Here is a 16,463-nt window from a genome sequence, read left to right as displayed (position 1 = left end):
GGCAAGTGAGGCGGGGAACGTTGGAGTCTGCAGCAAGCAAGCCTCGTGCTCGCTTCAGTGCCTGGCTGCCGGCTGCCATCTTGGCTGACAGTTAATTTGCATATACTCACTGATTAGCCAATGAAAAGGGTAGCGGTCGTACGCCAATTACCATGTTTCTCTTTTATTAGTGTAGATTATTATAGATCTTATTTACTCCTCCCAATAGCCCAAAGTGATCATTATTAGTAGTATCGTATTGGAAAGGGTCATTGAGAGGTCACTGCCTATAGACCTTTGAGCTGGATAGGGGCATTTGGAGGCTCCTCATGCCCTCCCCTGTCCTTGGAATGTGTACTCTGCTCATTATTCCCATAGTGGAAGCTATTCCAAGGATGTAGCCTTGAAAGAATAAGATGTTGTTGGGACCATTTGGACAACATATGTGACTGAACCCCATTAAGGCTGCTATATAAACTTTAAGATTCTGGTTTGGGGTGCAAAGATCTACTAGTCTTGTGGCAACCAAGACCTGTAGGTAATTTGTCTGGCTTATTATCCCTGGCACCTACCAATCTGGAGTGGTCTGCTTTTGTCTTCAGCCTCTCCTTGCCCTCATATGCTGGGGCCAGTTTCAGATTTCACCCAAAAAGCTCCCAAGGTTTCAAACCAACATATTTCCATTTTACAGAGGAGGTAACTGATGCACAGAGAGGCTCAGCCATTTTCCCAGGATGATAAGGCAACAAAGTGTTAGAGCTGATTTGAAGCCATTTTGCATGATTTCAAAACACCCATTCTTTGCCACTCTAACATACCTTTTTTCTATTCTAAAAACTATAGTTAACATTAAAGATAGCAGTTAATACAACCTTAACTAAAAATTACCAGTTCTAGACTATTTTCACCCTTTTCAATTATTTTTAAGTAACACAAACTCAGTGTTCAACATAAATTAATCAAATATGGGTAGAAGTTAAATTGAGCCTGTCTTCTTTTTAATGGGCCTCTCTTTTTCTCCAGCATTTCATGCATTGCAACGTTGATTTGACAATTGTTATGCCAGAAAGTCAATAGTACTAATTTTCACACTTCATTAATAAATAAATGGAGGCCTCAGAAGTTATGGGATGGATCCATAGATCCCCTGGGAATGGAGAGGGAGTTCTAATAAAGCCACTTCAATCAAACAATGCCAAGCTGTAGACAAGAGTTTAGAGATCAAAACATGCTCAAGGTAATAATCCCAGACTTAAAATTTAAAAGTGGGACTCTAGGTCAGAGCTTTAAGAAGATTTCAAGTCTGAAGAAACAACAAGGAAAAGAGCAGATTTGGGGACCCACGCAAAAGTGGATCAGACACTGTGGTCTTGCATCTGAATAGAAAACAAGAGTCAGAGTCTTCCATGGTTTGGAACCGAGAAGATAAGAAAGCCTTTCTGCCAGGCTTTTTAACAACTGGCAGCCTAAGACATGGAAGTACAAAAATGTCAGGAGCTCAAATGCTATACATTGGATATGCACAGCAATTTTTCTATATGCTTGAAAATTTTCCTAATATAATGGTGAGAATATTAAAGAGGGATTTATTAGGGAACTATTAGGAAACTGACCAGCGTTGGAGTTTTGGTCCCGGGTGTTGCTTTATGTAATTCCTCGCAAAAAGATAAAAGCAGGTTCCTTCTACAGATGAAGTAATGAAATAATCAAAGCAGCCAATATGTATTGAGCACTTACCTTGAGCTCTGCATACCTTATCTTATTGAATATTCACAATTAAGCTATAAGGTAGGTAACTTATTATCTCCATTTCAGAGAATGGAGGCAGAGTGAGGCTTAGAAATGTGCCAAAGTCATCACATAGCCAGCAAGGGACAGAGCCAGCGTTCAAACCCAGGGCTTATTTGAATATAGCTCCTATTCTGCACATTCTTTTTTATTACTATTGTTGATTTCAGAGAGGAGGGAGAGAGAGAGAGAGAGAGAGACAGATCAGTGATGAGAATCATTGATTAGCTGCCTCCTGCACGCCCCCTATTGGGGATTGAGCCCACAACTCCGGCATGTGCCTTGAATGGGAATCGAACCGGTTCATAGGTCAACACTCAACCACTGAGCCACACCAGCCAGGCTGCACATTCTTTCAAGGCCACTGTGAACTCCAGAGACCAACAGGGCTGCCATACACTTATAACATGACTGAATGTGTTCTGGGACTCTCAACAGATTTAGAAGGCTTCCTGAAAACATGAAAGTACTAAACCTTCATGTTAAAAGCAGAAAGGGGCCATGGGGTCCAAACTGGGGTTCAAATCCTGGCTCTGCCACTTAAGTCACATCACCTAGCAAGCTCTAGTTTTCCCATCTAAAGAAGGAAGCCACCTCGGGAGGTTGTGGTGGAGATAGAATGAGATGGTGCATTTAAAGTTCTTCCACAGGAGCATGGCAATCCACCACTAAAAGACACCATTGTGGGTATTATTTTTAAACTTGCAGGAGGCAGAGACCCTTGGCCCTGTTATGCCAAAGTACCAAAGCCAAAGGCATTTGAAAGAATGAAACAGGAGGAAAGACCAATATTTTAAAAGGAGGTTGGGAGCACTATGTATTCCAGGTGCAAAACTAAGACAATTGATTGTTATTTCAACTTGAACCCTCAAGAACCAGAATACAACTGAGCCATTCCAGGAAGATTTTCTGAATTTGTCATTACAGGCATGAAGAAAGCACACACACACACACACACACACACACACACACACACACTTCCACCGGGTGAAGGCAGGAAAAGAGCACATTCACAATAGTTGGGTCCAACATAGCTCTGAGATTGGTGCTGAGCAGGGTCACTCACTGCGAAGGCAGGAAGCTGAGGGTCCTGGAGGAGGAGGAGAGGGCCTTTCCCCGCCCAGCAGGAGGCACCGTCTAGAGCAGGCAAGGCAAGGGCAGGGGCAGAGAAAGCGCCCTGGGTTTGCAGGGAGGGCTGGTGACCCCGGGGTCCCTGCGGCTGCCTCTATACTTTGAGGGCAGGAGTTTCATTCAACTATTGCATCCTATTAATTAAAAGCAAAAATCCTTGTTTTATTTGGAAATGTTGTTGACCCCTAAATACCGTGGAGAGACCGAGCAAACACAGTAAGTCGGTTTCTGAGCTACCTTCTAGGATTGTGCCCAAAGCGAAGACTTTGAGTGGAGGAAGGAAGGAGAGAGTGTGCACAGGGTTAACCTCCCTCTAGTCTAGCCCCTTTCTTCGCACCCGCAACCCAGGAGAAGGCGGGGAAGGAACGCTGGGCATTCCAGGTGTGCCCTGAACCTCGTGCCGGGAGAAAGGCACAGCGGAAACCCAGAGGACACTCCCCCCTCTCCAGGGACGTGGGCGCTTTCCAGGACGGTCCAACGGCCCCAGCGTCCTAGCGCACCCCGGGCGGAGAACGGACTCTCCACGCTCAGCTGTGGGAAAGACCCTACTTTCTAGGACGAGCTGAGAGCTTACAGATCCGGGGCTCCCGAGTCCACCCCAGGCTCTCCGCCGGCTGCCTGGCGATTTCCCGAGCCTCCAGGTGCAGCCCAGCCCAGAGAGTCCCCTTTTGTTCCTGGGAGAGCGCGTAGCAGAGCGGCGCATCCCTCCCTGCGCTGAAAGCCCCGCTGCGGGGGCGCTTCCCCGGGTCCGCTCCCTACGGTGCCCGCGTCCCGAGACCACTGGCTACAGGGCGCGGATCCCCAGATGCACCCTCCTTCGTCGGAAGTACTCACTTCTCCCCAGTCCCTCCGCTTTCCACGCCGTCTCCTCCACCGCTCCATAGCGCCTCAGAGGCTTCTCAGCTTCCAGATGGATAGATAAGGATTGCTTTAGTTCCATCGCTTATCCCCGTGGGCAGGTCGCTGGGTCTCCCCTTACTCCATCCCTGCCGCGGGCTGCTGGGAGGGAGGCGGCTCCAGCCAGCAGCGTTTTAAGGGGCTGGGCGCTCGTGACGCTGATCCATCTCTTCCGCCGCGAGGGCCTGGGAACGCTGACTGGTACCCAGGAGGGGAAGGGATGCAGGGCGCATGCGCCATGGAGGCCTGGGGGGCTGGGTAGAGAGAAAAGGGGGAGATGATAACTCTAAGGAGAACAACAAAAACAACTAAAATAGAACCAACCCAGAACAGGGCCCCTGCCCCTACTGGAGCCCATGGCGATGTTTTACATGGGGCTGGCACTGCGTGTAGCTGCTGCTATGTCAGCGGGCTGCTAGGTTTTGAGTGGGATTTGTGAGCGCGTCTCTATCTGTGGGTGATGGATCCATCTTTGTGGGGAGTGTGCAGAAGCGTGATTGTGGACCTGGATCTGTGGGCTCTGTGCTTGGCTGAGTGCGTTTTGTGTGTGTGTGTGTGTGTGTATGAGAACCTCTGTCTTTTCCATCTGTGTGTATAGTTTGAATATGAAATGGGACAGTCTCGTGTGCAAGTACCTGTGTCTAATCGGTATGTGTTCGCATGAACTTGAGAGACCCATAAAAATATTTGGTACACAGGTGTAAAAAGGTGCTTGAAACAGGTCTTACTGCTCAGAAACCCAGGGGTTTATCTTACTAACAAAGCATGGCAGCATTAAAGGTACTAAGTAAAACCAGAAGCTTGGTTAATAAAAATTAGTAACATTTCCCAATAACTCTGTGAAACAGACACTGTGTGGTTGGCCTTGTTTTACAAAGGATGAACCTGAGGTGCAAAAGATTAAGTTATTTGCCCAAAGTCCCACACTTTCCAAGTGGTCTGGTCAGCACTTTTGGTTAAGACCAAGTGTACACTGTAACCTCAGTCATATTAATTACTTCATAGAACAATGGTAGAAATTAAATAAAAGTGCTGTGATCTCACCCTAGGTGGTTTAGCTCAGTGGACAGAGCACAGGCCTGAGAACTGAAGGGTCCTGGGTTCGATTCCGTCAAGGGCATGTGCCTTGGTTGCAGACTCAACCCGATCGGGGCGCGTGGGGGAGGCAACCAATCAATGTGTCCCTCTCGCATCGATGTTTCTCTCTCTCTGTCTCTCTTCCTCCCTTCCACTGTCTCTAAAAATCAATGGAAAAAATATCCTCAGATGAGGATTAACAAGAACAACAAAAATGCTGTGATCCCAAACTCGTTATATGTCTACATATGCATACATATTCAATAAAAGAAACACTGACATGACATACACCAAACTGTTGATAGTGACTACTTAGGAAGGTTGAGATAACAAATGTTTTATCTGAATTCTCCAATGTCCCTACAAGGTGTATGTATTACTTTTATAATCAGGAAAAAATAAATTATTTTTTTAATGCATGGAAAATAAAAAGACGAGGAGTAAATACACAAAAATATCAACAGTAATTGTTTCTAAGAGTTGAGATTTGGGGGAAATCTTTTCCTTTTTAGTTTATTTTTTTTAATTTTCCAACATCTATATTGGGCACAGGTTATATCATTCAAAAATGAATAAATGTTGTTTCCAAGAATGTGTGAGTAATACAAACCTGTAATCCTAGATGACAAAGCCTTCCCTGATCCTCCAGTGCCCAGAACCCTGCCTGCTTGCATTAGTGGAGGTGATAATGCTTCAAGTGCAATAACTGGCTGAAGTAACCGTCTGCGTGGAATTATTAAGTGGCTCTCTCAGCCCTGGCTCCTCATCCTGGCTCAGTGCCTCACTCTGCTGGGAATGCCAGGGACTCAGAGGGATGCTGGATGATTAGAAAGGGCCAGGCCAGCAGGGGCCAGTGGAAAGACATGTTTATAACTGTCATTTTCAGTTGATTGAGAGGAAAAATAGTGCAATATCACCTTGGTAATTTGATACTTTATCCAGCATGTCAACAATTTCAAATGTACATGACACTGAGCTTGTCAGGAGAGCATCGTTTTAAAAAATACAGGCTTTGAAATCTGGTGGATCTGAGTTCGAGTCCCGACTCTGCCACCTGCCAGCTGTGTGACCCTGAGTGACATGTCACCATCTCTCTCAGCCTCACTTTCTTCATCTGTAAAATTCGAATAGCACTACCTAAACCAGAGGACTGCCATGATGATTAAGTGAGATAATGCCCCACGGCACATAAAAGGCCTCAATACAAGTATACAAGATATTACCATTATTACTATTACATGGTACTGGCTGATGTTTTGAGTTCTGACTTTTTGGGAATATACCAATTGAAGTCTCCAAAACCAGAAACCTATTGAAATGACACTGAGTAGAGAAATTGGACCCATTGGGCCCATCATGCATTGCTGATAGAAATGTCAAATGGTGCAGCCACTTCGGAAGACAGTCTGGCAGATTCTCAAAAGGGTAACATAGTTACCATATGATCCAGCAGTTCCACTCCTGAATATATACCCAAGAGAGATGAAAAATACATCCACACAAAAATTTGTGCATGAATGTTCATAGCAGCATTATTCACAATAGTCAAAAAGGTGGAAACAATTCAAATGTCCATTAACTTATGAATGAATGACATGTGGCAATCCTAACAATGGAGTATTATTTGATAATAAAAGGGAATGTAGTATGATACATACTACAACAGGGATAATCTTAAAAACACTATAAGTGAAAGATGCCTGTCATAATAGATGGCATACTGTATGATTCCATTTATATGAAATATCCAGAACTGTATCTATAGAGAAAGCATATCTATAGCAAATCTATTGAGAAAGAAAGGTTAGTGGTTGCCTATGGCTGGGGGTGAGGGAAGATAGGGGGGAAGGGGGTACAGCTAAAGGATACAAGGTTTCTTTGGGGAGTGGTAAAACTGTTCTAAAATTGATTGCAATGATAGTTAAATAACTCTAGGAATATACTAAAAACCATTGAAATGTACCCATTAACGGGTGATTTTTATGGTATGTAAATTATATATCAATAAAGCTGGGACCAAAAAAAAAAAAGTGACAATGAGTGAGGTTTAATCATTTAAATCACAATGCGTCACCATGAGGTTAAGGAAATGACCGGGGCCAGCCTGAGCAGCAGCCAGTAGGGAACTGCAGGGGTCTGGCCACACGATCCAAACCTGTCCTGGTCTTGGCTGGGGTCCGGCATCACCTGACAGTGATTGTCCATCCAGCTTGTGTGTTTATGGGGATCACGAGAGGTCCGGTGGCTGACTGGAATTTGCACAACTGTGACAGATTCCAGGAATCCCCTAGTTAGTTGCTCCATTGCATTGGCCTAATTCAGAAAAAAATGTAGGCTGCGAAAACACCTCCCATCCATTATCCCACCCTGCCCACCCTCCTGTCTCCCACTGAATGTGTACTTTGTCCAGCATTTTCATGGGGTTTTCCTGAATTAGTCATCTTGCAACTAGCAAATAGGCTACCTGTTAGCAAGACTATATTTATACTTCTTTATCTGGCAGTGGTCATAAAAGTTTAAATTGTACAAATACAATCATGAGAGAAAAAAAAACATTAGAAAGACCATTTTCTGTTCCCATTATGTGTCTGATAGAAATGTATAATGGTGCAGCCACTTTGGAAGACAGTCTGGCAGATTCTCAAAAGGGTAACATAGTTACCATATGATCCAGCAGTTCCACTCCTGAATATATACCCAAGAGAAGTGAAAAATACATCCACACAAAAATTTTGTGTTGTGTTGTGTTGTTTTATTTTCAAAAAGGAAGGGGGAGAGATAGAAACATCAATGATGAGAGAATCATTAATCACTGCCCCCTGTACAAACCACACTGGGGATATGCCCTGACTGGGAATCGAACCATGACCTCTTGGTTCATAGGTCGAGGCTCAACCACTGAGCCACGACAGGCTGATGTGTCTTTGTTCCTTTTTAAATCATGGAGAAAGGGAGGGAAAGTGGGTGTGGATATTCATTTTTATTGTTCTAATTCTTTCTTAGCCTCATAAAATAGGCTCCTTTGCCCTGGCTGGTTTAGTTCAGTGGTTAGAGCGCTGATCTCGGGTTGGATTCCCAGTCAAGGGCACATACCTGGGTTTCAGGTTCAGGAGGCAACCAATCGATGTGTCTCTCTCACATCGATGTTTTTCTGTCTCTCCCCCTCCTTTCTCTAAAAATCAAGAGAAAAGAAAATATCCTCAGGTGAGGATTACAAAACAAAAAAAAAACGGGCTCCTTCCCTAACATCCCCAATTTTTCAAAATAGATCGTTCTTTTAAGTTGATTGATTGATTGATTGATTGATTGATTTCAGAGAGGGAGAGGGAGAAAGAGATAGAAACATCAATGATGAGAGAGAATCATTGATCGGCTGCCTACTGCACGCCCCCTACTGGGGATTGAGCCTGCAACCTGGCACGTGTCCTTAACCGGAATCGAACCTGGAACCCTTCAGTCTGCAGGCTGATGCTCTATCCACTGAGCCAAACCAGTTAGGGCTAGATCGTTCTTTTATAAAAAGCCTGTCATTTATCAGTTTTGTCTCTCTTTGATTCCTGGGAAACATTTAGAAACTGAGAAATATTTGAAGGAAAGAAGTGGCTAGCCATTTAAATGGACTTCCCCCCATAATCCGTGGGGTGCTATGCCTTGTGTTCTGGCTGAATCATAGCCTGTCAGACATGCACAGTGATTACAGAAACAGCAGATCAACCAGAGAGGAATTTATCTGTGTTTCAATAAAAAGCCTAATGCAGAGGGGGGAGGGGTGGCGTCTTCCAATGACTCAAAGAAATATAAGAAGTGTTGCTGCTAGAAAGTGAGAATTCTAGAGATCATGATTTTCATGAGAAGAAATGTTAATTTTCAGATTTAGAAGAGAAAGTTCTAGAGCAGTGGTTCTCAACCTTCCTAATGCTGCGACCCTTTAATACAGTTCCTCATGTTGTGGTGACCCCCAATTTCATTGTTACAAATTGAACATAATTAAAGCATAGTGATTAATCACAAAAACAATGTGTAATTAGTCCTGACCGGTTTGGCTCAGTGGATAGAGCATCGGCCTGCAAACTGAAGGGTCCCAGGTTTGATTCCGGTCAAGGGCCATGTACCTTGGTTGCAGGCACATCCCCAGTTGGGGGTGTGCAGGAGGCAGCTGATCGATGTTTCTCTCTCATCGATGTTTCTAACTCTCTATCCCTCTCCCTTCCTCTCTGTAAAAAATCAATAAAATATATATTTTTTAAAAATGTAATTATATATGTGTTTTCCGATGGCCTTAGGTGACCCCTGTGAAAGGGTCATTCGACCTCCAAAGTAGTCTCGACCCACAGGTTGAGAACCGCTGTTCTAGAGGGTAAGCCCAGAGCTCTGAAGCCAGGCTGCCTCAGAGAAGATCCTGACTCCACGCTTGTTAGCTATAGCACCTTGAATCAACTAATGAAGCTCTCCAAGGAGCAGCTTCCCTCCCCCAAAATGGGGTTATCTATGTAACATGCTTAGCACACTGCACAGAATATTCAATAAATGTCACTTAGTATTAGTAATAATATCCTTATTACCATAAGTTGAAGTTTAAAGTTGGCCTAAGTGTTATGCTGTAATCATCAAAATATCAAGATCATCCTTACATAAATTCTAGAATATTTAGCTCGGTGTTGTCATGGCATTTGTCATAATAATATTCCTAATTTTACAGACTCCTTCCACGGAGAGCTGTATTATCCCCAGATGCCCAGACTGATGGTTAGCAGATATCTTGTCGTTTTATAGATGAGGAGTCTCAGGAAGCGGTGAAAGACACTCACAAAGAACTAGGAAACTCAAGTATTGGACCAGGTTGCATGTCTCGGGCACTGTCCAGGAGCCTACACCACGTCCACTGTTCTGAGAGGCAGCTGGTACATACACATGCCAGGCAGACACCAAAGCAGACCATACATTCAATATGCAGAGTTGGGGTTACCACAGTTCTCTTCTCTCATCAAAACTGGGGTATTCTGTTGGTCTGTGCTATTTATAAAGCTTGTGATCAATGTCTTAAGACAGTGATGGTGAACCTTTTGAGCTCGGCGTGTCAGCATTTTGAAAACCCTAACTTAACTCTGGTGCCGTGTCACATATAGAAATTTTTTGATATTTGCAACCATAGCAAAACAAAGATTTATATTTTTGATATTTATTTTATATATTTAAATGCCATTTAACATAGAAAACTCAACCAAAAAAATGAGTTCGCGTGTCACCTCTGACACGCGTGTCATAGGTTCGCCATCACTGTCTTAGGAGGTCATAGTCTTCATAAAACAAATATGGATGTGTTCCTTAGGCATCTAAAGTAAATACAGATGGGTACAATAGATCCAATGTGTCAATAAACCTCCTCTCCTGGCGTAGGGAAAAGAGAACATGGAATTCAGCATGGAAGTATGAGCTTGGGTTGGGATTTAGTGTTTCATTTCTATAACAATGAAATAACATATCACTAGTTTCCAACACACACACAAACAAGACATGCTACTAACACTTTAGTGGGCATACAAAAGAACATTACCTATCGAGCACAGTGATGGAGAACATGAACTCTACCGCCACCACTTACTAGCTGCATGACCTTGGGCAAGTCACTCCCCCTTTATTCTACCAAAACTGCTCTCAGATTCCTGATGGCCCATTTATCCTCTAGTTTCTTTTCAGTTGTCATCCTGCTTCATCTCTCCCCAAAAAAAGTGTAGCACTGTGGGCCAGATCCTACTCTACACTTTCAGCTCCCCTGGCTTCCAGGACAGTCATCTCTCCTGGGTCTCCTGGTTTCCACTCCTACTGTTCCAGCCCTGCCTTCTCCGTCTCCTTCCCAAGCTCTTTCCCCATTGCTCACCCACTTCAGTTATGGTTCTCCAGTGCTTATTCCCATTCTTCACCTCTTCCTAGTTAGCCTGTCTTCTGTTATGGTCTCAACACCAATGGCTTGCAAGCGCCATCTCCAGCCCCAGTCCCTCTCCTGTGCAAATGCCTACCTCTTGGAAATACCTTGGGTATTTTGGGAAAATTGACAAGAGAGGGAAGAGGATTTGGAAGAGAAAACAAAGTTAAAGAGAGTTCCAGAAAGCACACTGTGTATTGCTCTTAAAGAAGGCTTAGGGGAGAGAAAATAAGCTCAGAAAATATGTTTAAGCCTTAGGACCTAAAATCCTGCATCTGCAAGAGAGCAGGAAGCTGTTACTTGTGCACGAAGTGCTCAGTCAGTGGGATCAGGTGTTTGGGCTGTGCTAGAGAAGAAGTTATTAGGAGTGGAGCCAAGGCTAGGTGCCTGTATAGGGTGGGGAGAGAGTCTGAAAAGAAAAAAAAAAACCCAGGGCATGTGGGACTCTCCCTCTATTATGGTGCTTTCTTTTCTTTTCTGTTTTAAACTCAGATGGATTTTTAAAATATATTTTTATTGATTTCAAAGAGGAAGGGAGAGGGAGAGAGAGATAGAAACATCAATGATGAGAGAGAATCTTTGATTGGCTGCCTACTGGGGATTGAGCCCGCAACCTGGACATGTGCCCTTGACTGGAATCAAACCCGGGACCCTTCAGTCCGGGTCCCAGGCAGATGCTCTATCCACTGTGCCAAACCGGCTAGGGCTAAACTCACATGTATTGAGTGGTTACTATGTACTGAGCACTTTGCAAGACTTACCCTGCTTACCTCTATACTCTAAAGAATATTCTATGAGATCAGGAATTGTAGCTCAGAGTGGTTGAGTAAATTGCTTGCTCCTAAGTGGCAGAACCTGTATTCAGTCTCAACAGCTAGTATCAGAGCCCAAACACTTAACCACATTCCACATTTCCTCTCAAAGACATCTCCTCTCAAAACTTTCTTCTCAAGGGATCACCTTGGCGACAGCCAGGAGAAGAATTTGTAACCTCAGCCTGAACATGTTCAAAATCACACTCATATTCCCTCCAAACCTCCTTCTCCTAAATTCAAAATATCAGATTTATCCTCACTTCCTGACTCTCGAATATTTCACACTCTCCCCCACTTATGGTCAGTCAACAAATCCTACTGACTCTACCTTGAAGAGCTCTCCCAAATTCAATTGTCTTCTCCATTCCCACTCTCTGCTCTAGCTCAGTTCTGCATTCTCTTTGTCCCAGATGATTGCAAAAACCTTCTTTTCTGTTTTTCCCTCTAATAGAGACCATTCTCCACACCTCTTCTAAAATTACCTTTTAAACACACACACACACACACACACACACACACACACACATCCAATGCCACTCTTGTGCTAAAAAAAACACAAAACAAAACCCTCCACTGGGATTAAAAATGGCAGCAGAGTAAGTGTATGCTGCACAGACACGATCCCAGGAACAAACTGGAATTACAACTAAAATACTGAAAAACTTCCTGAACAATCAATGGAAGACTCGCTGGAGAGAACCCTGATACCCGAGGACCGAAAGTGGAGACCACAGACTGGTAGGAAGGACGGAGGCACAAAAGGGCTGGCTGGGCGCCCACAGACAGCAACTGAAGTTCCAGAGAGATATCTCAGCTGTGGGGGGGTGCCACTGAGAACTCTGGGATCTAATCCCGAAGCTGGGCCCCTCAGCAGAGAGCACCAAACTAAGAAGGGTACCCACATAACATCTGGCTGTGAAAAGCAGTGGGGTTGCGGCTAGCCAGGGAGCCGCGGCTGGAAATTCAGGAACCCTCTTAAAGGGCCAATGCACAAAACTCCCTGTGAAACCACCCACCTTGTGCTCCAGCAAAGGGAGGGCAGAGTGGACTGGAGCTGTGTGAGCAGAAGCAGGATTGGGGATTCAGGGGTTAGAGCTCAGAAGGCAGACACCCCCTCCACCCACCCCCAACCCTGGTTTCCTGTGCTGAGTCATTCCCTCACTCAGTGGAGGACCTCTTTTCCACAAAGACATTTACCTTACCTGGGGGTAAGACAGTTGACTCACCCTATTGAAAAACACCTTGCCCTGAGGTACTTAAGAGACTAAAAATTACAATTAGCCTCCAGGCAGAAGCAACAGCCCCACCCTGTTAAAAACAAAACAAAACGCCCTAACTGGTTTGGCTCAGGGGATAGAGCATCGGCCTGCGGACTGAAGGGTCCCAGGTTCAATTTCGGTCAAGGGCATGTACCTTGGTTGCGGGCACATCCCCAGTGGGGGGTGTGCAGGAGGCAGCTGATTGATGTTTCTCACTCATTGATGTTTCTAACTCTCTATTCCTCTCACTTCCTCTCTGTAAAAAATCAATAAAATATATTTTTTAAAAAAAAACCTCTCACCACACCTGAGGGTGATTGCCTGGGGGCAATTCAAATTGGAATCCCATCAGTCTGTAGGCAGAGGTGGTCTCTGGAGGCTTTGCCTGATCTAATTAGTCAGAAACAGCGTTTGACACTGTCCTGCCCTAGAGATTGAGAGGGGTAGAGGATCTACCTAATACAGTGGTCAGCAAACTTCGGCTCTCGAGCCACATTCGGCTCTTTGGCCCCTTGAGTGTGGCTCTTCCACAAAATATCACGTGCGGGCGCGCATGTACAGTGCGATTGAAACTTCATGGCCCATGCGCAGAAGTCGGTTATTTTGTGGAAGAGCCACACTCAAGGGGCCAAAGAGCCGCATGTGGCTTGCGAGCCGCAGTTTGCCAACCACTGACCTAATACATAGTCACAGATCCAAACAAGCAGCCAAAATGAAGAGACAAAGAAACAACCCCCAAATGAAAGAACAAGAGAATTCTCCAGAAGAAGAGATAAATGAAGCAGAGATAAGAAATTTATCTGAAGCAGAGTTCTCAGAGTAATGATGGTAAAAATGCTCAACAGCATGAAAAAAGATATAGTAGCTATGAAAATAGAAATAAAGAATGACATAGCACAAATAAAGAACACATTGGAAGACATACAGAGCAGATTAGGGGAAGCTGAGGAACAGATCAGTGAATTAGAAGACAGGGTTGAAAAAAAATCACTCAATCAGAGAACCAAAAAGAAAAAACAATTAAAAAACAGGAGGACCGCTTAAGGGAGCTGTGGGATGACGTGAAACGTAACAATATTAGAATAGCAGGTATGCCAGAAAAGGCAGAAAGGGAGAAAGGGATAGAAAACATGTTTGAAGAAATAATGGCAGAAGACTTCCCTAACCTGGTAAAGGAAAAACTCACACGAATTCAGGAGGCACCGAGAACTCCAGGCAAAAAGAACCCAAACGGGTCCACACCCAGACACGTCATAATTAAAATGCCAGAAATTAAAAACCCTCCACTGGCTTTCTGCTACATGTTGTCAATAGTATATCCATGGAGTAGAAATGTGTTCTATTCACTTTCAAATCATCAGAGCTTGAACATCAAATGGCACATGGTAGAAACTAAGCAAATGTTTGTTGAACGAACGAATGAAATGAGTAAACAGAAGAAAAGTCCATTAAGTGCTCCTTAATTTGTGTCTAGCTTAAATAATCACATAATTGTTATATGCTGTGTCTATATCATCTGACTGTTTCTTGTGGAATTGATTTAATAGTATCCTTTGCACACAGGGCTGACATTTCTGTTCCATCCAGGGAGCAAAACCCTTGCATCTTACCCATATTTACTATGTACATACAGACCCAATCTTAGACTCTTCAATTTTCCATCATCACCTATACAGGTCAGGTCCTCTCTGGAAGAGGGTGGACATAAATTAAATAGCAAAATAAGCAAATAGGTGCTGAATGTTCACAAGTCTATACTTCCATATGTGAATACATAACTCTCTGTCGAACAGCTCCATTAGAATAAATGTCTCAGAAGTACCTCAAATTCAATATCCGCCCTCTAAAATCTACCTTCTGCATTCCCCGCCACAGCTAGCTTGGGACACTTTTATTTCAGCCAGCTATTCAAGCCAGAAAACTTGCATTTTGACTTACAAATCTTGCTGATATTACCGAGGTAAATCTAAAATTAATAACCTATAGTTTATCCCTTTCTCTCTATTTCTTCTGTAATTGAACTAATTAGGGCTCAAATGATCTCTCCCCTGGACAATGCAATACTTATTTAACATTGACTCTTTCAACAAATATTTCTTAACACCTGTGCTGCACCAGGTAAATATGGGTTATCTGTGCTAGATGCCAGGGTTCAGCATGAAGAAGCATGTTCATTAGCTGACAAAAAGCGTGGCAGATGGCCATGGCATAATATATCCCCTCTTGGAAATTCATTTTGAATATTAGCATCTTAAAAGCTCTGAGAACTGCTCGGTTTTGTGTAACCCTGTGTTTCCCACATCTTTGAACAAAGAATATTCTTGTCAGATAGCAGCTACTAGGTTCTCAAAACCATACCCCATCCTGCCCATGCGGCTCAGTGGTGAGCATTGACCTATGAACCAAGAGGTCATGGTGCTATTCCCAGTCAAGGCACATGCCAGGGTTGAGGGCTCGATCCCCAGTAGGGGGTGTGAAGGAGGCAGCAGATCAATGATTCTTTCTCACCATCGGTTTTTTTTCTCTCTCTCTCCCTCTCCCTTTCTCTCTGAAATCAATAAAAATATATTTTAAAAATATATATCCCACAAAGTACATACAGGAAAATTCTCATGAGAAGAATATAAAGCTTTTAACCAGGACTTGTTCTATTTATTTCCCCAGGGATATCCTGTTTTGCTAGATTCTGTCTATAAAACAAGCCACATTTGTTAATATATGATTTCCCCACTTTGTTCATCAAATTTGCATGTAACTCAACATCTGTGAAGAGTGCTGTGATAGAGGAAAGCAACAAATGCTGAGGAGCACTGATATAGATGAAGAGGGTGACAAACAGGGCTTCCTGGAAGAGGTGACATCTGAGCTGTTTTGGGGGATAGATATTAGTTAATTGGGTGAAGGCCAAAAGACCTCCAGGCAGCTGGAACAACAGGTGCAAAGGCACACATGTGTGAGTCTAATGAGTTTGGGGAATTCAAAAAAACACACACAACACAGCTATTACACTGAGAGCTTGCTCTCTGCTAGGCTCTGTGCTAAGAGCTCAGTAGAAGCCTATGAGACAGCTTCTATCATCAACCTTCCCACACAAAACCTTAGACAAATAAAAACAGATAAAGATAAAGGCCTCAGTGAGCCTAAGTTAGATTCCTCAAGTCACATCGGTGCTATATATTGAACTCAAGTCTACAAGAGACTAAGGCCCATGTGCTCACCACTGAGCATCCTGCAATTAAACAGTAATATAGGTGCAAGTCAAGGGCTGCTGGGCCAGGCAGGAAAGACCCACAGTTGCCTTTTAGGTCAAAGGAATTTGGACATTATCCAAAGGCCACAGGGAACCATTGAAGGGACCATCAACTTAAATCATTGATTTGAAGCAGGGTAGATATATAGTCCGTACTTCCGAAAGATGATGTGACTGATGGGAGAAAATGAGATGAAGGGGTGGAAGTGACATAAAACTAGAGGCAGGGACATAAGTTGGGAAACTCTAGTGGCAAAATGCATAAGCTTTTCTTAAAGTTTAATGTGTTAAAATGGACATTCTGATCCCAATGATGGGGCTGGGGGGAGGGTGTCTGAGATTCT

General features: G+C 43.8%; 1 protein-coding gene across 1 annotated transcript in view; it reads right to left on the bottom strand.

The window, feature by feature from the left end:
* Positions 1–4,265, bottom strand: part of LOC102247166 (chromosome unknown open reading frame, human C16orf45) — a 97,826-nt gene extending 93,561 nt beyond the window's left edge. Inside the window, exon 1 of the mRNA XM_005871990.2 lies at positions 3,733–4,265. Coding sequence (XP_005872052.1) covers positions 3,733–3,838 — 106 coding nt within the window. The 5' untranslated portion in view covers positions 3,839–4,265. The remainder of the gene's footprint in view (positions 1–3,732) is intronic.
* Between the last annotated feature and the right edge of the window lie 12,198 nt (positions 4,266–16,463).

The sequence above is a fragment of the Myotis brandtii genome, unplaced genomic scaffold (assembly GCF_000412655.1).
Source record: "Myotis brandtii unplaced genomic scaffold, ASM41265v1 scaffold363, whole genome shotgun sequence".
In the NCBI taxonomy this organism is placed as follows: Eukaryota; Metazoa; Chordata; class Mammalia; order Chiroptera; family Vespertilionidae; genus Myotis; species Myotis brandtii.
This window is presented reverse-complemented; position numbering and strand designations above follow the sequence as displayed.